The sequence below is a fragment of the Centropristis striata genome, chromosome 6, assembly GCF_030273125.1.
Source record: "Centropristis striata isolate RG_2023a ecotype Rhode Island chromosome 6, C.striata_1.0, whole genome shotgun sequence".
Lineage (NCBI taxonomy): Eukaryota > Metazoa > Chordata > Actinopteri > Perciformes > Serranidae > Centropristis > Centropristis striata.
In genome coordinates this window covers 41,777,638-41,803,778 of record NC_081522.1, presented here as the reverse complement: position 1 = coordinate 41,803,778, position 26,141 = coordinate 41,777,638, and the positions used below count along the sequence as shown (strand labels likewise).

The 26,141-nt window shown below is 36.5% G+C and overlaps 1 protein-coding gene across 20 annotated transcripts; it reads right to left on the bottom strand.

The window, feature by feature from the left end:
- Positions 1 to 1,179: 1,179 nt before the first annotated feature.
- On the bottom strand, positions 1,180 to 24,144 carry znf143b (zinc finger protein 143b). Of its 20 annotated transcripts, none has more exons than XR_009394526.1 (19): positions 23,728 to 24,143; positions 20,427 to 20,542; positions 18,166 to 18,354; positions 17,058 to 17,138; positions 16,266 to 16,459; positions 15,351 to 15,419; positions 14,349 to 14,465; positions 13,753 to 13,828; positions 13,354 to 13,479; positions 12,285 to 12,464; positions 11,559 to 11,786; positions 10,848 to 10,999; positions 9,931 to 10,083; positions 8,180 to 8,308; positions 2,339 to 2,484; positions 2,189 to 2,264; positions 2,094 to 2,150; positions 1,926 to 1,944; positions 1,180 to 1,687 (listed from the first exon to the last, which is right to left on the bottom strand). XR_009394526.1 is itself a non-coding variant. In XM_059334571.1 (18 exons), exons 2-16 carry the CDS (start codon positions 20,530 to 20,532, stop codon positions 2,363 to 2,365), a joined length of 1,884 nt encoding a protein of 627 aa, XP_059190554.1. In that variant the 5' UTR covers positions 20,533 to 20,542; positions 23,728 to 24,144; the 3' UTR covers positions 1,180 to 1,741; positions 2,189 to 2,207; positions 2,339 to 2,362. The 20 variants fall into 20 exon arrangements, 3 of the variants coding, with proteins under 3 accessions (XP_059190554.1, XP_059190553.1, XP_059190555.1); XR_009394527.1 differs by having other exon boundaries at positions 2,208 to 2,245; XR_009394514.1 differs by having other exon boundaries at positions 2,056 to 2,264.
- Between the last annotated feature and the right edge of the window lie 1,997 nt (positions 24,145 to 26,141).

The window sequence follows — 26,141 nt, the reverse complement described above, 5'->3', positions numbered from 1 at the left end:
GTTGTTTTTAACTTCCCCCTCTATAAAGTGTTGAATGCAGGATTTTACAGAACTTCTGTGTTTTACTACTTTCAGTTAAATAAAATATATGATTAATTCTTCCACCAGCAGAAATAACCTTCACCTCAGAATTATTATAAAAACACATTTCTCTTTTCTCACCTTTTCTCCTCAACACAGCACCTTCAAAGGAGGATGAAATATTATGCAAAAGTATCAATACCACCATATAAACTATTAACATTCATATGTAATTAAGAGTAAATAAGTGTTGTTACAACAATCACTAAACTGACTACTGATGCAGAGATTCACCGACTGGATTAAACTGTTAGATAACTTATATTATGTCTGATTATAATGTTGTTCAAACTTTCAGCAACATCACATATTGTTGGTGACCTTAACTTGGAATATCTTGTTTTATCAGATATATTTTATGCAAAAATAACTTCTAACTCAGCCTCAGTGAAGTTAGGAAGCATAGTAAGGAATAAACATACAGACAGACAGACAGGAGGACAGACAGGCAGACAGAGAGACAGACAGACAGACAGACAGGCAGACGTCAGTGTGATTATGAGTTTTGTATTTTGTTTCTCATCAGGTGTTTAAAGCTGATAACTGATATCTGCATCATTACGTCACCTGTCAGCCCGTACTGAGGGCGTTGACCTTCGCTCAGCTACTCTGACAGTTTGTTGTTATTTGTGATTTATCATTGTAAATAATTTCCCTTTTATTCTTTTTATCCCTCTCAACTAAACTTTACTCCAGTTTTTTTTGCACACTATAAGTCCTTTGTGGTTTCATAATCAAAAATCATGGATGCAAAATGAAATGCCTTCATTTTAAATAACCCACTTTATATTTATTCTTTTTATGAAAAACAGATTTTCTCTGTAAATTTCTAAAAGAGCTCAGTAATAAAACTGGCAAATCATATTTTAGTTGCTTTTTTTGTGAGTAACTAATTGTGTTAAATTACTTTTTGTCCAAAGGATAGATTTATCACATTTTGATGAAACTTATTGGTATTATTAATCTATTTCATATAAATAGAGTTGTGTTATATAATCCTTAGTTCAATGCGTTTATTCCACTAAATAGTTTGTTGTGTATGTGCTGCAGGTTTGATGTTTCCAGGTGCTTCAGATCGAGTCCAGTCCAACACCAACACACGTTTTTCTTATTTTAATTAGAAATAGCATTAGCTGTACACGAGCTCCAGAAACATTACAAAGACTTTCTCCTCCGTCTGTTTCTGGCTGACGGACAAAATAGCAAAGCAGAACTCCAGTTATCAAAATCTATGTACACATAAAAGCTAAGTTCTTTTGTGAAAAAAAGAAAAAGAAACACAGAGGAAGACTCATGATTTCTCTGGCTGATAAAGTCCACTTGAGATCTGATCCTGAATCAATCAATCGATCAATCAGTCCGTGATGAGTCCGTCAATCGTCCAGACCTGGAGACTCTCCCTGCTGGATCAATCATCTGGATCTGGATCAGTCGTCCAGACCTGGATCAATAATCCAGACCTGGATCAATCACCCAGACCTGGCGACTCTCCCTGCTGGATCAATCATCTAGACCTGGATCAATCATCTAGACCTGGATCAATCACCCAGACCTGGCGACTCTCCCTGCTGGATCAATCATCTAGACCTGGATCAATCATCTAGACCTGGATCAATAATCCAGACCTGGATCAATCACCCAGACCTGGAGACTCTCCCTGCTGGATCAATCATCTGGATCTGGATCAGTCGTCCAGACCTGGATCAATAATCCAGACCTGGATCAATCACCCAGACCTGGCGACTCTCCCTGTTGGATCAATCATCTAGACCTGGATCAATAATCCAGACCTGGATCAATCACCCAGACCTGGCGACTCTCCCTGTTGGATCAATCATCTAGACCTGGATCAGTCGTCCAGACCTGGAGACTCTCCCTGTTGGATCAATAATCCAGACCTGGATCAATCGTCCAGACCTGGATCAATCACCCAGACCTGGATCAATCATCCAGACCTGGATCAATCATCCAGACCTGGATCAGTCGTCCAGACCTGGATCAACCGTCCAGACCTGGATCAGTCGTCCAGACCTGGATCAGTCGTCCAGACCTGGATCAGTCGTCCAGACCTGGATCAACCGTCCAGACCTGGATCAATCGTCCAGACCTGGATCAATCGTCCAGACCTGGATCAATCACCCAGACCTGGATCAATCGTCCAGACCTGGATCAATCACCCAGACCTGGAGACTCTCCCTGCTGGATCAACCGTCCAGAAACTGGATCAATCGTCCAGACCTGGATCAACCGTCCAGACCTGGATCAATCGTCCAGACCTGGATCAATCGTCCAGACCTGGATCAATCACCCAGACCTGGATCAATCGTCCAGACCTGGAGACTCTCCCTGCTGGATCCGGGACGCTATCCTGATGGCTTCCTCCAGAGACGGCTGGTCGCTGAGCTGCAGAGAAGAAATAAACAATAAATAAATAAAACGCTGATCACTGAAACATTAATAAAATAACTAGAAAATTTCCTCTGGGGAAATTTGTGTGTGTGTAGCGAAAATCGCATTAAAGTTACCTGTGTATGCATGTGTGAGGAGTGTGCGTGCATGTGTGTGTATCTGTAACTGTAATCACATCAAAGACCAAAGCAATCAGAGCAGAGCAATCAACAGAATTAACTGCAGCTGTAGAATGTCCTGAACAGTGACAGCAGCCAGAGGTGGACAGACTGGAATTTCTGGCCTCGAACAGAAAGCATTTTTGGCATAACCATAATACCTAATACCTAATAGCACACCGATCCCGATCAAACTGCACGTTTTGATATATAATTTGTCCTGCAACTCTTCAAGTTGTAGGACTAGTAGCGGGACGAAATTGCGTCCGGAAGAGGAAGAAGAAGAAATCCACAGTATAACAGTAGTGCAGCACTGGTCCCTACAGATATTGCTGTAGGGACCAGTGCTGGGGAGATTGCCCCGAGGCCCTAATGAGTGTCTCAAGCCACAAGATTTTGTCCTCAAATCTCTTGTTTTGTCCACAAACCAAAGAGATATTCAGTTTATTGTCATAAAGGAACAAAGAAACCAGAAATATTCACATTGAAGAAGCTGAAATCAGAGAATTTGGACTTATTGTCTTTAAAAAAACTGCTCAAACCAATTATTGGATTATCAAAATAGTTGAAGATTAATTTAATAATCGATTATTGTTCCATTAATCAATAATTGTTGCAGCTCTAGACTGATCATCACTGAGCTGAGAGAGGAAATATTAATATAATAAAACACTGATCATCACTGAGAGGAAACAAGGTTATAATAGTTTGGGATTTTTCATCAGTTTTAGTTTTAATTTCGTTGTCAATTCTTGTTTTCAAATCCAGTTAGTTTTAATGAGTTTTTATTAGTTTTAGTTTAGTTTTTATTAGTTGTAGTGTAGTTTTTATTAGTTGTAGTGTAGTTTTTATTAGTTGTAGTTTAGTTTTTATTCGTTGTAGTTTAGTTTTTATTAGTTGTAGTTTAGTTTTTATTAGTTTTAGTTTAGTTTTTATTAGTTGTAGTTTAGTTTTTATTAGTTTTAGTTTAGTTTTTATTAGTTTTAGTTTAGTTTTTATTAGTTGTAGTTTAGTTTTTATTAGTTGTAGTTTAGTTTTTATTAGTTGTAGTTTAGTTTTTATTAGTTGTAGTTTAGTTTTTATTAGTTTTAGTTTAGTTTTTATTAGTTGTAGTTTAGTTTTTATTAGTTTTAGTTTAGTTTTTATTAGTTGTAGTTTAGTTTTTATTAGTTGTAGTTTAGTTTTTATTAGTTTTAGTTTAGTTTTTATTAGTTGTAGTTTAGTTTTTATTAGTTGTAGTTTAGTTTTTATTAGTTTTAGTTTAGTTTTTATTAGTTGTAATTTAGTTTTTATTAGTTGTAGTTTAGTTTTTATTAGTTGTAGTTTAGTTTTTATTAGTTGTAGTTTAGTTTTTATTAGTTGTAGTTTAGTTTTTATTAGTTGTAGTTTAGTTTTTATTAGTTTAAGTTTAGTTTTTATTAGTTGTAGTTTAGTTTTTATTAGTTTTAGTTTAGTTTTTATTAGTTGTAGTTTAGTTTTTATTAGTTGTAGTTTAGTTTTTAATAGTTGTAGTTTAGTTTTTATTAGTTGTAGTTTAGTTTTTATTAGTTGTAGTTTAGTTTTTATTAGTTGTAGTTGTTTTGTAATGGGGTATTTGTTGGGTCCAGATTCAATAAGGTCACAATAAATGTTTCCTTTATTTCCTTTGTCTGATCCATCTCAGCCCCAATAAGTTTATTAAGTCATAAAACCAGATAGATGAAACAGATTTCATATCAACCAAAAAGGTTCAAGGATGAAAAAAGTTGACAGAGATGAAAACGAAGGACATTTTACTATATTTTTAGTTAGTTTTAGTTAGTTTTGGAACCACAAAATACAGTTTCAGTTAGTTATCGTTTTAAAAACTCTGGTTTTTATTTTTGTTTCAGCTAATGAAAATGTTTTTTTATTTTGTTAGTTTTCGTTACTATAATAACTTTGGTGGAAACAGAGAATAAAACACTGATCATCACTGATGATCTAATCAATACTTGTGATTGATCCTCTCCAGAGAACTATAAACCTTCCTGTGATGAGTCACACGCTCCCAAGTGGAAAACAGAGTTAGTTAGTAATTAACATGACAGAGTGAAACAGTTTCAGGATGAATAGAGACGTCATGAGACCTGAAACCTTCCACGGGACCAGAGACCAGAGACCAGAGACCCTCCAGGCCTCGACGCCTCAAGGGTTACTTCATTTAAATTAAATAGTGCATTAACTCTTTATGTTCCACTATTTAAATAGTGTATTAACCCTTTATGTTCTTTTTAATTAAAATGAAATAACCCTTTAGACGTAGAGACCCTCCAGGCCTCGACGTCTCAAGGGTTATTTAACCTAATAGTAGAACATAAAGGGTTAATACACTATTTAGATTAAATAGAACATAAAGAGTTACTTCATCTAAATTAAATAGAACATAAAGGGTTAATGCACTATGTTCCACTATTTAAATGAAATAAAGGGTTAACCTCAGGAGCAGAATCCATTTAATTAACGTGGAGAGCCTCAAAACAAACTAAACTCATTTAACAAGATCTAATATTTATTATTTTGGGTTTATTTATTATCTGTTTTAAAGAAGCTTTCCCACTCATTACCCAGTGGTAATAATAATAATAATAATAATAATAATAATCCATCCATCCATTATTGTTAATAATGGTTTAAAATGCCATGTTTTTGATTGAAAAAAGGTAAAAAGTTTCTTGGGTTTGTTCTTTGGGTCGAACCACAAACCAACATTAAATACTGAGCAGCAGTCAAACCTAAAGAATGTTAATTAATATAGAATAAATTAATTAATAAACCAACATTAAATACTGAGCAGCAGTTAAACCTAAAGAATGTTAAATTAATATAGAATAAATAAATTAATAAACCAACATTAAATACTGAGCAGCAGTTAAACCTAAAGAATGTTAAATTAATATAGAATAAATTAATTAATAAACCAACATTAAATACTGAGCAGCAGTTAAACCTAAAGAATGTTAAATTAATATAGAATAAATAAATTAATAAACCAACATTAAATACTGAGCAGCAGTCAAATCTAAAGAATGTTAATTAATACAGAATAAATTCATTAATAAACCAACACCAGTTTGACTGATTTCCTTTGATTAAACATTAAAATAAATTATTTATGACAAATAAAGAAAATGGAATTTTAAAGTTTGATTGACATTAAGTGACTACACCCTAAAAAAAATGGATTAAGAAAATAATAAAACATAAAAATATGCTCTTATTTTGTTGAATGATAGCGTCACAGAAATATTTGTGATAACTGATATTGTTACTTCAAGACCATTGTAACCACTGATATTATAATAATAATAATAATAACAATAATAATAATAATAATAATAATAATAATAATAATAATAATAATAATAATAACAGCATAGTACACTCTAAAAAGGGAAATAAAAATATTATTTTGAACATTAAAGAATGTTCAGGTATTGGATTGAACTTTATTACAGACAAACAGCCCAGTTATTTTTCTTTTTTCAGAAATAAAACAACAACTTTGGCTCCTTTTGTTGTTGTTGTTTGTCAGATTTAGTTCTGGTTCTCATGAATCTGGATTAAATGTCAACTAACACAAACTGGAGCTTGTTTGGTTTTTATTTAGTTTGATCCTAAATCAAATGCAGCAGCAGGAGGTCGGCCTCCTCCTCCCAAACACCTCCTCCTCCTCCCAAACACCTCCTCCCAAACACCTCCTCCCCCGATCACCTCCTCCCCCGATCACCTCCTCCTCCTCCTCCCCCTCCTCCCAAACACCTCCTCCTCCTCCTCCTCCTCCTCCTCCCAAACACCTCCTCCTCCTCCCCCTCCTCCTAATCACCTCCACCCACTGTCTGTCTTTTAAGTGTTAAAGCAAACAGCTCAGCAGGGCGGGGCCCCGGGGGCCGAAACTCTCTCAGTATCACACATTATGTATATATATATATATATATATATATATGCCCAAAATTTTGCATTGAAGTGAATGGGACGGCCGACAAAAAATGAGTGAAAAAGAACAATAATTGGAGATTTTTAAACGTCTACTTCTCCGGCATAATTTCACCTAGAGACTCCATTTAAACTTTAAACAGTAGACACAAGTCTTGTGTATCGGTGTATTAATCCACGTTTCGATAGGTCATATAGTTTTTTATCAATCCCTGTTCAATGACCATGATCATTTTTGGAGAAATTCTGAGATTATAATGGGTGTGTATTGCACGGAATGTTCGTGTCACAGTGTGTGACATCATCGCCAGAGTGTAGAGGGAGAGAAAAAACTGTCAAAAAATAAATTTTAAAACTGCGCTCCAGGCCGCAAATTCCACTCTACAGAAATAATTTATACATAGAAACGTAGGAAAATTAGTCTTCTCCCTCACAATCCTCTGGTAAAGCTGTCAGAGTTATAGTTTGGGCGTAGGACGCACAGATGATCCACCAACACCACCAACAGCCTCATTGGCTCCCATATTAAAAACACACGAAGATTTCTGAGCTGTCTGAGATGGAACAGTTTTTTTAGATCGCTCTGACAAAGCTATTTTTTAATTTTTCTTTTAAAAAAAACATATGTAGACGTTCAGGAAGAACTCAGGACCCTCAAAGTGAAGTCGGATCAATGATAGGTATTATGGTTTTGACAAAAATGCTTTCTGTTCGAGACCAGAAATTCCAGCCTGTCCACCTCTGGCTGCTGTCACTCTTTCATTAACAGCTGCAGTTAATTCTGTTGATTGCTTTGATCTTTGATGTGATTACAGTTACAGATACACACACACACACACACACATGCACTAAAGTGCACACACTCCTCAAGATACACATGCTTCCAACACACGCACGCACACACACACACACACACACATTTTGAGGTCAAAGGTCATAGGTTGCTGTATAAATAAATACTTGTAAAGGAATGCTTGTTGTAGGTGTGCTCCTTGTATATTATATAGTATAGTTTCTAGTTTGTTTTTATTGTATTTAAATGTTGATGCTTTATTTAGAGACAGATTCCTTCAGGAACCAGCTGAGGCGGTTCAGCCTGAGCTGATAATAATCTGAAGGAAGGAAACGGTTCGTTCAACTGGTTTTACTGCTCTTCTGTTTATTTGTTTCCACTTGTTGTGTTTACGTTACTCTGGTTTTTACAAGGTTGAAATATTTTATATGAATAAACCAGCCGGCCCAACAGTCCTCTACTGCAGACAATCACCACAAGTAATATATAATTATATATTAACATATATAATTATTATATAATTATTATTATTATATGATCATAAAACTTTCCAGAGATTTCCTGAAGTATCGACTCTTCTTCTGGTCGAAGGTGAATGAACAGACTCCGCCCCCTCCCCAGGCCCCGCCCCCTCTCTTTAGACTCCGCCCCACCCCCTCAGGCCCCGCCCCCTCCCCCGGTCCCGCCCCCTCTCATTAGGACCCCCTTAGGCCCCACCCCTCTCATTAGACTCCGCCCCCTCTCATCATACCACGCCCCCTCCATTAGGCCCCGCCCCCTGTACCTGGACAGCGATGTGCGTGCCGTTGGAGGTGGCGAGCAGCGTGACGGGGTGGAGGTCGTCCTGCTCCTGGCTGTAGCTCGCCTCCTCCACCGTCTGGAAGGAGGTCATATCAGGAGTCATGATGGCCACCTGAGGAGACAGAGGCTGTTACACAGAGCTGAGGGGAGAGGACAGGCTGTTACACAGAGCTGAGGGGAGAGGACAGGCTGTTACACAGAGCTGAGGGGAGAGGACAAGCTGTTACACAGAGCTGAGGGGAGAGGACAGGCTGTTACACAGAGCAGAGAGGAGAGGACAGGAGAGGCTGTTACACAGAGCTGAGGGGAGAGGACAGGCTGTTACACAGAGCTGAGAGGAGAGGACAAGCTGTTACACAGAGCTGAGGGGAGAGGACAGGAGAGGCTGTTACACAGAGCTGAGAGGAGAGGACAGGAGAGGCTGTTTACACAGAGCAGAGAGGAGAGGACAGGAGAGGCTGTTTACACAGAGCAGAGAGGAGAGGACAGGAGAGGCTGTTTACACAGAGCAGAGAGGAGAGGACAGGAGAGGCTGTTTACACAGAGCTGAGAGGAGAGGACAGGAGAGGCTGTTTACACAGAGCAGAGAGGAGAGGACAGGAGAGGCTGTTTACACAGAGCAGAGAGGAGAGGACAGGAGAGGCTGTTTACACAGAGCTGAGGGGAGAGGACAGTGTATGTTCAGCATGTGGAGTTCTTAATGTTTTTAAATGTTGTTGAAACTTGGGAAAATGTTGCAAATATAGAATCCATTTCAATATATTTTTTTAAATGTAATTATGAAAGAAGTTCAACTTGTGCTTCTTCTGTTTTACTGATTTTTTCCATTCTAACTGTGATTTCCTGCTTCATGTTTTCTAACAGACTTTCTCAGTGAAAAACAAAGTAAAACGTGACCGGAGCATAAAATCTGCTGATCCTCCTGAAGGCTCAGAGAGTCAGAGAGACTCTCTGTTTCTTTGAGTCCTGAGAAAACTGAACTCAGTTAATGAAGTTAGACATCAACACGCCCGGAGACTCTCTGGACCAACAAACCACCAGAGGATCAGATCTACTGTGACCTGTTCCTCTGATCCAGATCTACTGCTACCTGTTCCTCTGATCCAGATCTACTGCTACCTGTTCCTCTGATCCAGATCTACTGCTACCTGTTCCTCTGATCCAGATCTACTGCTACCTGTTCCTCTGATCCAGATCTACTGCTACCTGTTCCTCTGATCCAGATCTACTGCTACCTGTTCCTCTGATCCAGATCTACTGCTACCTGTTCCTCTGATCCAGATCTACTGCTACCTGTTCCTCTGATCCAGATCTACTGTTACCTGTTCCTCTGATCCAGATCTACTGCTTCCTGTTCCTCTGATCCAGATCTACTGCTACCTGTTCCTCTGATCCAGATCTACTGCTACCTGTTCCTCTGATCCAGATCTACTGCTTCCTGTTCCTCTGATCCAGATCTACTGCTACCTGTTCCTCTGATCCAGATCTACTGCTACCTGTTCCTCTGATCCAGATCTACTGCTACCTGTTCCTCTGATCCAGATCTACTGCTACCTGTTCCTCTGATCCAGATCTACTGCTACCTGTTCCTCTGATCCAGATCTACTGTTACCTGTTCCTCTGATCCAGATCTACTGCTACCTGTTCCTCTGATCCACCTGGAGACTAATAACTAAACATCCTGTTCCTCTGATCCAGATCTACTGCCACCTGTTCCTCTGATCCAGATCTTACCTGTTCCTCTGAGCCGTCGGTGGTCACCATGGTGACGGAGTGCGCCCCCTGCGAGGCCAGTTCGTGGGCGGGGATGGTGATGGTGGTGCCTTCCTGGGTCACCATGGTGATGGTTCCTCCCATCGCCTGAAGGTCTGCTTCAGAGATGCTGACCTGGTGAGACCAAGAACTGTTTCATCCTTCAGACTCAACACGACTCCAACCTGAAACATCTTCTCCTGCTGAAACATCTTCTCCTGCTGACACTAAACATCTTCTCCTGCTGAAACATCTTCTCCTGCTGAAACTAAACATCTTCTCCTGCTGAAACTAAACATCTTCTCCTGCTGACACTAAACATCTTCTCCTGCTGAAACTAAACATCTTCTCCTGCTGAAACTAAACATCTTCTCCTGCTGAAACTAAACATCTTCTCCTGCTGAAACATCTTCTCCTGCTGAAACTAAACATCTTCTCCTGCTGAAACATCTTCTCCTGCTGACACTAAACATCTTCTCCTGCTGACACTAAACATCTTCTCCTGCTGAAACATCTTCTCCTGCTGACACTAAACATCTTCTCCTGCTGACACTAAACATCTTCTCCTGCTGACACTAAACATCTTCTCCTGCTGAAACATCTTCTCCTGCTGAAACATCTTCTCCTGCTGAAACTAAACATCTTCTCCTGCTGAAACTAAACATCTTCTCCTGCTGAAACTAAACATATTTCAAGATTTGTGAAGATTGTTCCTTTTTGTAAGACTCTACATAAGTATTTTTAATAAAAGGCTTATAATAACACATAATAGTCATAAATTCAAACTTCCTGTCAACTTTTAACATATTTTTTAACAGAAACACGGTTTACTGGAGGAAACCCTGCAGTGTTATTATAAGTTTAATAAACTTCTAAATGTGTAACTGTGTGTCTGATACCTGCTGCTGTGTCCCGTCCTCCTGCGTTACCAAGGCAACGTGCTGCTGCTGACCAATCATATCGGAGCCGTCGACAGGAAGCTGCTCCGAGCCCGAGTCGTCCGCCTCGACCACGGCCGCCGAGTAGCTGACGCTCGGGTCGTCGATGGCGTCTGAGATCAAAGGGTTAGTTTGTTACCGTCGGAGATCATTTACATGAAATTACATTTAATTCATCTTCACTCTGAACTTCTTCAAACTGCAGCTTAAATTCTAGATTTCTTTGTGTTGTATTATCAAACAGACGTCCAAACCACAGAAATATTCAGCTCATTATAATTATATATGACAAACTAAATCATTAGATATCTGAACATCCTAAATAATAAATTCATCTGCAAAAGATGCTCTGAAATTATTTGTTTGTTGTGTATTTGTTAATATTTCCCCTCAGCCCAAGAAAATGTATTGATCTAACTTATTTTATTGGAGAAACATTTCAAACCTTGAAAACAATAATTCAAATGGTATTTAATTCATAATTTAGTACTTTTTTAAATGTTTTTATATATGACAAAGAGGAGCATAGAAAAAGCTGCACCAAGGAACTAAAATTTACTGAATCTATTCTGAAGACAGTTGCTTGTTGTCTGTGTATGAACATTGCTGCAGCTGCTAATTCAATGAGAATAATCTCAGTAATTCCTGTAGGTGATGATAGTTTCCACCGACCTACTGGGGGCTCAAAGTAGGCCTCCTGCTCCTCCTCGATGGGCTCCGTGTCGTTGTGTGCGGTGCGTTTGTGCATGGCCAGGGTGGAGATCTGCTTGTAGGTCTTCCCACAGTGGTTGCAGTTGTAGGGTTTGCAGGGCGTGTGAACCACGTGGTGTTTGTAAAGGCTGGAGTATTCTGTGAAGCGTTTCTCACAGCCAGGCACGGTGCACACGTACGGTTTCTCTCCTGGAGACGAAGGGTTCAAGTTCATAACCAGATAAAATACTGAGAAACGCTGTAATCTGGACGTATAATCCAGATGTTTTTCATGTAAAACATTCACACAGATGAACAATAAGTCAAGAATCACCACATAGTGAACTCAGAAGCAGCAACATCAGCTGAATGAAACGTTCCTAGTAGCAGGGACACGAGGACTGTTTCCACTACTGACACCCAGAATGAGTCTCTAATCTGGATCTGAGCCGTCCTAGAGGTCTTTAGTCTGGACTCTTTTAGTCCCTGTAGTAGAGCAGGGTCTGTTTTCTGCCCTGATAAAGCCTGGCTGCTGATTGGATAGAACACTAAACAGGAAGTGACGTAGTACTGGACGTCTCAACAACACGTGACATTCTAAAAGCCGGTGAGGTGTAAACAGGTGTGTGTGTGTGTGTGTGTGTGTGTGTGTGTGTGTGTGTGTGTGTGTGTGTGTGTGTGTGTGTGTGTGTGTGTGTGGGGCCTCACCGGTGTGTATCCTCATGTGGTTCTTGTAGTTGGTGGCGCTGGCGAAGGAGCGGCCACAGCTGGGCTCGGAGCAGTAGTAGGGCCGCTCCCCGGTGTGGGTCCGGATGTGAACCTTACGGATGTTGGAGGTGGTGAAGGAGCGGCCGCAGCCCTCCACCGGACACTTGAAGGGCTTCTCTCCTGCTCAGGGTTCACACAGTTAAAGGGTTTTATCTATAGTATCATATAGTCAACATTTTAATCTTGATTATCCAGTTTTAATAAGCCAACATCCTGATTGAGAACAGAACATGCTGGTCAACTGTTTGTCTCTCTGTCCCACACTGATAAAAAGGTGTTTGAAACCAGATAAACAGTAAATCTGAAGGTCTAAAACCAGATAAACAGTAAATCTGAGGGAAATGATCTTGCTGCATGGACAGATAATTTACCTTGACAAGATTTATTAAATTCAGATTATTAAATCTAGAAATAAGCATGTTGAACACTTAAAATAATAAATTAACTCTTAAAACCAGATTAATTATCTAACACTTCTGCTCGGGCCGGTTCATTGCTGCTGGCAGCTTTACTTTATCTTGTTTTAAGAGTTCATTTCTTATTTTAAGTGTTCAACATGCTTATTTCTAGATTTAATAATCTTAATGTAATAAATCTTGTCAAGGTAAATTATCTGTCCATGTACTGTTTGATCTGGTTTTAGACCTTTTTTACAGTGCACTGAGTTTAAAACTGCAGAAATCATCAGCAGCATCAGGAGTTCTGCTCCTCATGATCACCATGTGCTTAAAACTCCTGCAGCTCTCCATTCTCTCCAAACACAAACGTTTAAATTCTAAAAACAGAGAAACCAGTCAGAAACCACTCAGAAACCAGTCAGAAACCAGCGGTGTGACTCGGCTCGCTCGTTTTAACTGAAGTTACATAATTCAGCAGTAAACAGTCAGTCAGCAGTAAACAGTCCTGAGGTGCAGCAGCAGTTAATATTATATATTCTGTTATTATATTCAGTCCCAGACCGGTGAGCCACATATTAAACGTATTTAAATGATAAAACCAGCTGTTGTACCTGTGTGAGTCCTGGTGTGCTTCTGGAGGTCTCCGGAGGTTTTGAAGGACTTGCAGCAGTTCAGCTCCTGACACCTGTACGGTTTCTCACCTGTGTGTGTGCGTGAGTGACTCTTCAGTCCGTAGCCTTAAATCAGTAGAAACAGACATTTAGAGTCAGTTCAGAGTCAGTTAACCCATAAAGACTCTGATCAGGTTTCTCTGGTGTTTCATCAGAACTCTGTGTACTTTACAGAACATTTTTATTAGTTTGAGTGGTCGAAAAGGGCTGAAAATCTACTGAAACTGAAATCTACTGAAATTAGCCACATTTGGCTGTCTTGCAGAAAAAGACATTCTCTAAAGTATATAAATTATATATTTAAATGTATAAATGAGTGAGGAAGGTCTTCCCAGCTACCTGTTGCAAACTTCTTGCCACAGCCGGGGTAGTCACAGACGTAGGGTTTGTCTCCGGTGTGGGAGCGCTCGTGCACCTGCAGAACACAAACAAACACGGCTGGAAACAACAACAACAACAACAACAACAGCTACACAGGAAACAACATCATCTCTAAACAATCTCAGTCCTGAGGAGGCACCACGGTTAGAGTAGCTCTGGATTCAGTTTTAGTTTGAATTTTGTTGTGATTTTTTGTTTTCAGATTCAGTTTTAATGAGTTTTTAGAGTCAGTTTGATAGTTTTAATTTGTTTTTATTTTTGGGGAAAATGCTACTAACAACTAACTAAACTAGCCACAAAATACAGTTTCAGTCAGTTATCGTTTTTAAAAAAAAACTTTTTATTTCAGTTAACGGAAATGTTTTTTCAGTTCTAGTTTTAGTTAACTATCATAACCTTGAGACACACACACACACACACACACACACAGACACAGACACAGACACACACACACACACACACACACACACACAGACACAGACACAGACACACACACACACACACACACACACACACACACACACAGACACACACACACACACACACACACACACCTTGAGGTGGTGGGCCGTGGTGTAGAGTTTTCCGCAGCCTTCGTATTCGCAGCGGAAAGATTTCTCTCCTACGTTTGTTCCTCGACCCGGACGGTTGTCCTGACCCTGTAACACGATCTGAACACACCAACACTGTTAGACCGGGACCAGACTAAAGCCTGGACCAGACTAGACCTGGACCAGACTAGACCTGGACCAGACTAAACCCTGGAACACGATCTGAACACACCAACACACTGTCAGACCGGGACCAGACTAAAGCCTGGAACAGGATAAAACCTGGACCAGACTAAAGCCTGGACCAGACTAAAGCCTGGAACACGATCTGAACACACCAACACACTGTCAGACCGGGACCAGACTAAAGCCTGGAACAGGATAAAACCTGGACCAGACTAAAGCCTGGACCAGACTAAAGCCTGGAACACGATCTGAACACACCAACACACTGTCAGACCGGGACCAGACTAAAGCCTGGAACACGATCTGAACACACCAACACACTGTTAGACCGGGACCAGACTAAAGCCTGGAACACGATCTGAACACACCAACACACTGTCAGACCGGGACCAGACTAAAGCCTGGAACAGACTAAACCCTGGAACAGACTAGACCTGGACCAGAATAAACCTGGACCAGACTAAACCTGGACCAGAATAAACCTGGACCAGACTAAAACCTGGACCAGAATAAACCTGGACCAGAATAAAGCCTGGAACAGACTAGACCTGGACCAGACTAAAACCTGGACCAGACTAAACCCTGGAACAGACTAGACCTGGACCAGACTAAACCTGGACCAGATTAAACCTGGACCAGAATAAACCCTGGACCAGAATAAACCTGGACCAGATTAACCCTGGACCCAGACTAAAACCTGGACCAGACTAAACCCTGGACCAGACTAAACCTGGACCAGATTAAACCTGGACCAGAATAAACCCTGGACCAGACTAAACTCTGGACCAGACTAAACCAGACTAGAGGAGAAGTTCTGACCCTCATGTGGACTCCGTTATCTGCCTCCACTCTGCCGAAGGAACCCAGAGGGTTCTCTATGTTCTCCACCTGGCAGGAGAGAAGAACAACATTAGTTACTGTGTTCTGTCACAGTTATCAACATTTAACATTTAAAATAACAAACCCAGGTATTATTCCACATCTGCAATATATTTCATTTCATGTTAAACTATTAATAAACATTTAAAAGTGTAATATAAATATATGTAAATACAGTAAACCTCTCAAAATAAGAAATAAGTAAAAAACAAACAAGTTCAAGAAAATTGTCAATGCAGTAAAAAAAAATCCTTTAAAAAAGTTAAATAAACATTTAAAACTGTAATAAAACTGTAAAACACATCATGTAAAAGTCAACACAGTCAGACGCCCAAAAACATAAAAATAAACATAAAACATCAAAATTATGAGAAAAATAAATGTCAATGCAGAAAAAAAAGCTATAAAAAATAAAGTTAGTGATATAGTAACATTTTAGATATTAAAAGGATTAGGGCTGCAAATAAAGATTATTTTCATTATGGATTAATCTGTCGATTATTTAAACCATTCATCGATTAGTTGTTTGGTGAATAAAATGTATAAAAATATCAATGAGTGTTTCCAAACCACTAGATGACGTCAAAAAGACACAAAAAGACACAAAATGACTAAATATATTGACCGATATTGACTGATTATTATTTATTGATGGATATTATTTATGGAGTATTGACTGATTACTATCTATCGACTGATTATGATGTATTGATGGATATTATCTATTTTATTGAGTGATTCTGATGTATTGATGGCTGTGATTGATTGACTGATTCCTATCGATTGATGTCATAATATTTATGGTAATATAATGTGATTGGATGTGATAATATCTATGATAATGTTATTGATTACCTTGGTGGTGTACTGCTCCAGCACGCTGATGGTGTCGGGGTCGATGGCGGCGGCGGCGTCGGCCTGCAGGTCGGCGATGGTGCCGTCGGCCTGGATGGCGAGGATGGTGTTGGCCTGGTGCACCGTGTGCTGGATGTACGCCGTGCTGCCGTCCTCCAGCTGCACCTCCTGCAGCCCGCCCTGCTCATAGGAGTCTACGGGGACACGAGGAGGGCTCAGGGTCAATGTTTGTCTTTTAAAGTCTTCATCTATAATAGTCTTGTCAGAGAGACAGTTTAACACATATAATAATATAAGAATAACAAAGATCTGAACTCTTAAACACCTTTTAAATTAATTTAATTTAAATGTTCCTAATCTTAATCTTATGTACATATTTTTGATACAAACGTGTTTCTCATGGATTTCATATTTCTGATAAAAGAAGATTAAAGACGTTTGGAGACAAACTGAATTTGGGGTGAAGCAGCTCTGATATTCCACATTAATCACCCTGAAAATAACCTTTATTATTCATATTATTATGAATATTTCAGTGTATTAAAGAAGCTCTGTTGAAAAGAGTGACAGCATGTTTAAATTATCAGCTGAAACAATAAATCACCATGTTTTTTCTCCTTCTCGTCTCAAGTGTTAAACTGAGAAAAACAGTTGAACTTTTCAACTCTTCGTGCTGCAGAATGAGCTGAATATGACTGAATATGAGTGAATATGAGTGAATATATTGAACATATGTAATAAAATGAGTGATGTGGAGCTGCTGAGGAAGAGGAGGAGCTCAGCTCTTCGTACCTTTGGGAGTGTGGATGAAGGCCGTCGTTCCGTCCTCCAGCTGGACGGCCTGGCCGTCCTCAAGCTGTAAACTGTCTCCTCCTACAACACGACACATATCATCAGCATATCTCTTCTAAGTCAGGTTAAATATCTCAGATCAATATCAGATCAATATCAGATCAATATCAGATCAATATTAGATCAATATCAGATCAAGAGGATATCTGCTTATTAATGTCTGATCAGATAGTTCTTCTTAGTCAGCATCTTTTATGTTCCACTGTTTGACTTGTTTTCAGTGTTTTGGTCCTTAATGATCTTAAAGTTATGTACTTACTCGATTCCTATGGTCTATGTCTAGAACCATCAGGTTGAATGCACTTATTGTAAGTCGCTTTGGACAAAAGCGTCTGCTAAATGACATGTAATGTAATGTAATGTAATGTAAATCAGATATTACAGCTTGTTACTGAGATTTTATCACCTATACTGAGTAAATACATGCTGGAAACTAGAATATCAACAGTTACAAAGCTGCTTCACCAACACTTACAACTAGAAAGGCATTGTGTGTCTTTTTTTAGTCATTATGTGTCTTTTTTTAGTCATATATATATATATATATATATATATAAAACTGATATTTCAAAGTAATACTTTCTTATTTCAAGCATCACTAAGAAATTATAACTTTGACATAATTTTACTCTTCACATATTAAAACAAGCAGCCAGATAAAAATCTTTGTATCTGTGTGAAGAAAAGTTGACTAGTTCTTAGTGACTTTGCTGGTTTCTATAAATATAATGCCTATCATATCATTATGTCCAGATGATGGCTCTAGCATTTACTGATTATTAATTCAACAATATTTTTACACATATTGATAAAATAGGTCACGTGTATTTCATTAGAATCAATAAAAAGTCACTTGTTATTAGTTAGAATAAACTAATTCTAAGGTATTTGTGGTTCATTAGATTAGATATTTTACTGGTTTTGGAAAGTCTTTTTGTTCCGTTGGCAGATAATTCTGATATTTTTAAGGTTAATAAAGGTATTTTTGTATGTTTCCTTGCTGTATGAGGCGTCTCTGTTTAGAGAGAATAAATAAAGTGAGTTTCACCTCCTTTGGGCATGGAGACGTGCTGGACGTAGGCCGCCGAGCCGTCCTCCAGCTGGATCACCTGCCCGTCCATGATCTGCCCGTCGGAGAAGGCCGACTTGGCGTCGTGCTGGATGTACGCGGTGGAGCCGTCCGCCAGCGTCACCGCCTGCAGGCTCACCGTGTCCATGCTCTCCATCTGCTCCCCGTCTGACGACAACAACAACAACAACAACAACACAATCAACACTCTACAGTCCACCAGGAGGAGGAACACGAGTTCATCCAGTAAAACACAAAGAGTCGGCTCACTTCCTCCTGCTGCATCACCTCAGACTCAGAAAAGGACCAGAGATCAAAAGATTAGATCAGATTATATTATATTATATTAGATTATATTATATTATATTAGGTTCAACTTTATATGTTATATATATATAAATTATATATATATATATATATTATTTATCTGATAAAGATCTGATGCTAGTAAAGACTCAGTGAACACAGAGGAACTTTGTTTTAGCAACGCAGGAAGATTTAAATATTGTGGGAAGAGATCTGATTTATAGTCGAGAAGATTATTTCACCTTAAAGTGTTTTTGTTTGGCTTCTACCCAGAGAAACAGTTACAGTAGGAACCACGGTTAGAATAGTTCTGGATATTTATTAGTTTATTTTTAATTTCGTTATGATTTTATGTTTTCAAATTCAGTTTTAATTAGTTTTTAATTTTTGGAAAATGCTTAGTTTTAGTTTAGTTTTTATTAGTTTAGTTTAGTTTTTATTAGTTGTAGTTTAGTTTTTATTAGTTGTAGTTTAGTTTTTATTAGTTTTAGTTTAGTTTTTATTAGTTGTAGTTTAGTTTTTATTAGTTGTAGTTTAGTTTTTATTAGTTTTAGTTTAGTTTTTATTAGTTATAGTTTAGTTTTTATTAGTTGTAGTTTAGTTTTTATTAGTTGTAGTTTAGTTTTTATTAGTTGTAGTTTAGTTTTTATTAGTTGTAGTTTAGTTTTTATTAGTTTTAGTTTAGTTTTTATTAGTTTTAGTTTAGTTTTTATTAGTTGTAGTTTAGTTTTTATTAGTTGTAGTTTAGTTTTTATTAGTTGTAGTTTAGTTTTTATTAGTTGTAGTTTAGTTTTTATTAGTTGTAGTTTAGTTTTTATTAGTTTTAGTTTAGTTTTTATTAGTTGTAGTTTAGTTTTTATTAGTTGTAGTTTAGTTTTTATTAGTTGTAGTTTAGTTTTTATTAGTTTTAGTTTAGTTTTTATTAGTTGTAGTTTAGTTTTTATTAGTTGTAGTTTAGTTTTTATTAGTTGTAGTTTAGTTTTTATTAGTTGTAGTTTAGTTTTTATTATTTTTAGTTTAGTTTTTATTAGTTGTAGTTTAGTTTTTATTAGTTGTAGTTTAGTTTTTATTAGTTTTAGTTATTTTTTATTAGTTTTAGTTTAGTTTTTATTAGTTGTAGTTTAGTTTTTATTAGTTTAGTTTAGTTTTTATTAGTTTTAGTTATTTTTTATTAGTTTTAGTTTAGTTTTTATTAGTTTTAGTTTAGTTTTTATTAGTTGTAGTTTAGTTTTTATTAGTTGTAGTTTAGTTTTTATTAGTTGTAGTTTAGTTTTTATTAGTTGTAGTTTAGTTTTTATTAGTTTTAGTTATTTTTTATTAGTTTTAGTTTAGTTTTTATTAGTTGTAGTTTAGTTTTTATTAGTTTAGTTTTTATTAGTTTAGTTTAGTTTTTATTAGTTTTAGTTATTTTTTATTAGTTTTAGTTTAGTTTTTATTAGTTTTAGTTTAGTTTTTATTAGTTTTAGTTTAGTTTTTATTAGTTGTAGTTTAGTTTTTATTAGTTGTAGTTTAGTTTTTATTAGTTGTAGTTTAGTTTTTATTAGTTTAGTTTAGTTTTTATTAGTTTTAGTTATTTTTTATTAGTTTTAGTTTAGTTTTTATTAGTTTTAGTTTAGTTTTTATTAGTTTTAGTTTAGTTTTTATTAGTTGTAGTCTAGTTTTTATTAGTTGTAGTTGTTTTGTAATGGGGTATTTGTTGGGTCCAGATTCAATAAGGTCACAATAAATGTTTCCTTTATTTCCTTTGTCTGATCCATCTCAGCCCCAATAAGTTTATTAAGTCATAAAACCAGATAGATGAAATAGATTTCATATCAACCAAAAAGGTTTACGGATGAAAAAAGTTGACAAAGACGAAAACGAAGGACATTTTACTATGATTTAGTGAGTTTTTATAGTGTTTTTCTGTGTATTGAGGCAGTTTGGGGTCTGACCTGCCACGGTGACGGCCTCCGTCAGGCAGAGCGTCACCGGCTGGCCGTCGGCGTCGTGAAACTCCGCCATTCCCTGAGAGTCCCGGTTGATCTGAGCCAAGAGCATGCTTCAGCTGCTGGGAGACACAAACAACACAAATAAACAACATCAGCTGCTGGGAGACACAATAAACAAACAACATCAGCTGCTGGGAGACACAATAAACAACACAAACAAACAACTTCAGCTGCTGGGAGACACAAACAACAACAAACAAACAACATCAGCTGCTGGGAGACACAATAAACAACACAAACAAACAACATCAGCTGCTGGGAGACACAAACAACAACATCAGCTGCTGGGAGACACAAACAACAACATCAGCTTCTGAGAGACTCAAACAACAACAAAAATAAACAACATCAGCTTCTGAGAGACTCAAACAACAACAAAAATAAACATCAGCTTCTGAGAGACTCAAACAAACAACATCAGCTGCTGTTCTCTGCAGAACCATATATATATATATATCTATATATCTATATATATCTATATATAGATATGGAGATATATATATATGTATATATATATCTCCATATCAGGACGTCAGATGTTTCAGTTTGTTCCCAGAAGAAGCTGGAAGCAGTTAAACTACGTTTCCCTATAAAATAACTCAAAGTGACGAACTAACCCAAGAAACCGTTTTATCCTGATACTTGAGTCACGATACGATATTATTGTGATTTTAAGCATTAAGCGATACGATATATTGTTTAAGTGTTTAAGTGTATTTCATGTCCACTAGATCAGATTCAACCAATAATATATTTATATATATATAGAAAACTCTCCGTGTTTTCATGTGACTTCAGTGTTTTTATTCTCCACTCAGAGTCACAGAACATGTTGGACAACAACCGCAGCATTTTATTAAACTTTAAGCTTCATGTTTAAAAAGGTAAAACTAGAACGTTGTAGGCTTCAGCGCTGCACTATTCATTGTTTTGTTAAACGCAAAATATGAGTAAAAATACTGTCGTGCTGCAAGATTTAAATTATTTTAGTAGAAACCAAAACAAGAAGCAGAAACCTGCTGAGTAGAAATCACACAGTCATTCTGATGGACGATTAGAGAGAATTTAAAAAGATAATATCATTCCCTTCAACACTGTAAATCATATTCTAATCTCATATCAATCAATCAATCAATCAATCAATTTCCAAATATAAGCAGCTTTGGTCTTTATTGTAAATCTTCTCATCAGGCAGATTTGATATCAATAAGTGTGAATGTGAAAGCCTCAGCAGTCAGAATAAAATACAACAAAGTTTCAAACATTAGAGGAAGAAATAAGAGATATAAACTCTTAAACACCTCTTAAATTAAATTAAATTAAATTAAACTAAACTAATTTACATATATATGTTCCTGATCTTACCGACTGATTTTAGTTGATGTTAAAACTGTATTTCTCATTGATTCGTATTTATAAAATTAAAGACATTTTGAATGCAGTATTTGGGGCGAACCAGCTCTGATATTATTTAAAGTCTATTCAACATTAATCACCCTGAAACTAAACTTTATTATTTATATTATTATTATGAATATCCAACAAGTGTACTGAAGTGGGGAAACAATACATCATAAATTAAATCTCATTTTATTTGGTAAACTTTAAATCCATAAACAGTGGAAATAGTTTGAAAGAAAAATAAAATTCACCAGTTTAAGAATCAAATGAAAATAAACTTTCAAACCCTGAAATGACAAATAAAACTTCTGGGTTTTAATATTTACAAACTTTTCTTTTCTTATTTATTTATTTTTTTACAGACAAGTCATTATGAATTTTGTGTTTTTGAAGATTATTAAAAAAAATTAAAGACGTTTGGAGGAAAACAGAATTTGGGGCGAAGCAGCTCTGATATTCCACATTTATCACCCTGAAACTAAACTTTATTATTTATATTATTATGAATATATAGTGTATTAATACTATATATTCATAATAATATAGTGGCTCTGTTGTAAAAGAGTGACAGCATGTTTAAATTATCAGGTGAAACAATAAATCATGACAGAATAGGTTCATTTTCATTTTAAATCTTATTTATTTAGTAAACTTTATATCCAAATGTGGAGACAGTAGAAAAATAAAATTCACCAGTTTATGAATTAAATGAAAATAAACTTTAAAATAAGACATCTGGATTGTAATATTTATAAAGTCTTGGAGGTAATAAAATTAAATAATTGCTAAACAGAGAATGTTTTTTTTTACTGTAAATATACTTTATAAATAATAAATAAAGTTTATATAAACTATATTTACTTGGTTTCTCTGCTGCTGTGTTTAACAGTAGATCTTCTGTAAATAAAGTTTATTTACTGCATATAAAGTATATTTACTGCATATAAAGTATATTTACTGCATATAAAGTATATTTACTTGGTTTCTCCACTGTTGTTTATTACAGTAAACATACTTTATATTGAGTAAATATTCTTAACATAAAGTATATTTATTAGTTTCTTCGCTGTTTTTTATACAATAAATATACTTTATATTAATTATAGTTTATATAAACTATATTTACTGTAATAAAGTAGATATTTTATATATTTCTCCGCTGTTGTTGTTGTTTTGGCGCTTGTTTGTTATTTTGAATGTAGCAGTTGGGGCTAACAGTTAGCATAGTTAGCTGCTGTTAGCATAGTTAGCTGCTGTTAGCATAACAATGACTGGCCAGATGTGTCATCCAGCCAGAGATCATTAACACTAAACACTAATATTAATATTAATGTTTACTAACATCATAATAACAATAAAGAGTAAATAAAGCAGCTGTTAGCATGATGCTAGCGGCTGTTAGCTCTGCAGCATGTTTAACCGTTAGCATGATGCTAACAGCGGAGCTAGCTGTCACCGACTCTCTAACGGCCGTTTATCGGCCTGTTGGTGACAGATCAGCGGGTTGGGGAGCCTCCGGGCCCCGCTGGGTGGTGGTGGTGGGGCCGGGGCCGGGTCTGGAGGAGCAGCTAGCGGCGTGGAGGAGCAGGAGGAGCAGGAGGAGCAGCAGCAGGAGCAGCAGGAGCAGCGGAGCCAGTTGAACCAGCAGCCAGTGAATAAAGAGCGCTGCAGCAGCTTCTAGCAGCTTCTAATGTTACTATCTGGAGCTGGGGAAGCTGGTTAAAGTGTCCCGGGGCGCACAGAGACCCGGGCCGGCCTCCCCGCTGCTCCTCCCGGCCTCCCCTCTGCTCCTCCCGGCTCTGGGAATAATGCACACTGGGTAAAAACAGTTTTAGTCACTAACCTCTGAAGATTTCACACAATTCCTCCTGTTCGACCACCATGCACCTCTGCAGGAAGCGACCTGCCGGGAACATGAATCACGGCATCACCCAGCCCGCTAAGACCCGCCCCCTCCGGGATCCGGGCCCGCTGATTGGTTCCGGAGACTCTGCTGCATAACCCGGAGCCGTCATTCAGAGTCCCGGGCCCCGGACAGACGCCATTCTGCGTCGGGTTTCGTCTCGTCTCGGGCTCTCAGAGGAGAAAAGAGCCGCGATAAATAAATAAAACCAGCATGTGGAGGTCCTCAGGAGGCGGCAGGAGACCCGGACTGAGGGCTCCGAGCCCCGGGGAGCCGAGGAGCAGAGGGCCGGGCCGGAGGAGGCCGGAGGAGGCAGAAACACGGAGCAGGACAGAGGTTTAATATCGGCATCCATGTTGGAAACAACAACAAGGAGATCTCTGGGTAAAAACACAGCAGAGAGGACACCGGGACATGGAGGCAATATATATACATATATACATATAATAAATATATATAAATATATAAAACACAGCAGAGAGGACACCGGGACATGGAGTTAATATATATACATATATACATATAATAAATATATATAAATATATAAAACACAGCAGAGAGGACACCGGGACATGGAGTTAATATATATACATATATACATATAATAAATATATATAAATATATAAAACACAGCAGAGACATTATATATACATATATAAATATAATAGATATATATAAATATATAAAACACAGCAGAGAGGACACCGGGACATGGAGTTAATATATATACATATATAAATATAATAAATATATATAAATATATAAAACACAGCAGAGAGGACACCGGGACATGGAGTTAATATATATACATATATAAATATATATAAATATATAAAACACAGCAGAGAGGACACCGGGACATGGAGTTAATATATATACATATATAAATATAATAAATATATATAAATATATAAAACACAGCAGAGAGGACACCGGGACATGGAGTTAATATATATACATATATAAATATATATAAATATATAAAACTCAGCAGAGAGGACACCGGGACATGGAGTTAATATATATACATATATACATATAATAAATATATATAAATATATAAAACACAGCAGAGACATTATATATACATATATAAATATATAAAACACAGCAGAGAGGACACCGGGACATGGAGTTAATATATATACATATATAAATATAATAAAAATATATAAATATATATAAATATATAAAACACAGCAGAGAGGACACCGGGACATGGAGTTAATATATATACATATAATAAATATATATAAATATATAAAACACAGCAGAGACATTATATATACATATATAAATATAATAAATATATATAAATATATAAAACACAGCAGAGAGGACACCGGGACATGGAGTTAATATATATACATATATACATATAATAAATATATATAAATATATATAAATATATAAAACACAGCAGAGAGGACACCGGGACATGGAGTTAATATATATACATATATAAATATAATAAATATATATAAATATATAAAACACAGCAGAGAGGACACTGGGACATGGAGTTAATATATATACATATATAAATATAATAAATATATATAAATATATAAAACACAGCAGAGACATTATATATACATATATAAATATAATAAATATATATAAATATATAAAACACAGCAGAGAGGACACCGGGACATGGAGTTAATATATATACATATAATAAATATATATAAATATATATAAATATATAAAACACAGCAGAGAGGACACCGGGACATGGAGTTAATATATATACATATATACATATAATAAATATATATAAATATATAAAACACAGCAGAGAGGACACCGGGACATGGAGTTAATATATATACATATATACATATAATAAATATATTTAAATGTATATAAATATATAAAACACAGCAGAGAGGACACCGGGACATGGAGTTAATATATATACATATATCCATATATATAAATATATAAAACACAGCAGAGAGGACACCGGGACATGGAGTTAATATATATACATATATACATATAATAAATATATATAAATATCTATAAATATATAAAACACAGCAGAGAGGACACCGGGACATGGAGTTAATATATATACATATATACATATAATAAATATATATAAATATATATAAATTATATAAAACACAGCAGAGAGGACACCGGGACATGGAGTTAATATATATACATATAATAAATATATATAAATATATAAAACACAGCAGAGAGGACACCGGGACATGGAGTTAATATATATACATATATACATATAATAAATATATATAAATATATAAAACACAGCAGAGAGGACACCGGGACATGGAGTTAATATATATACATATATAAATATAATAAATACAAATAAATAT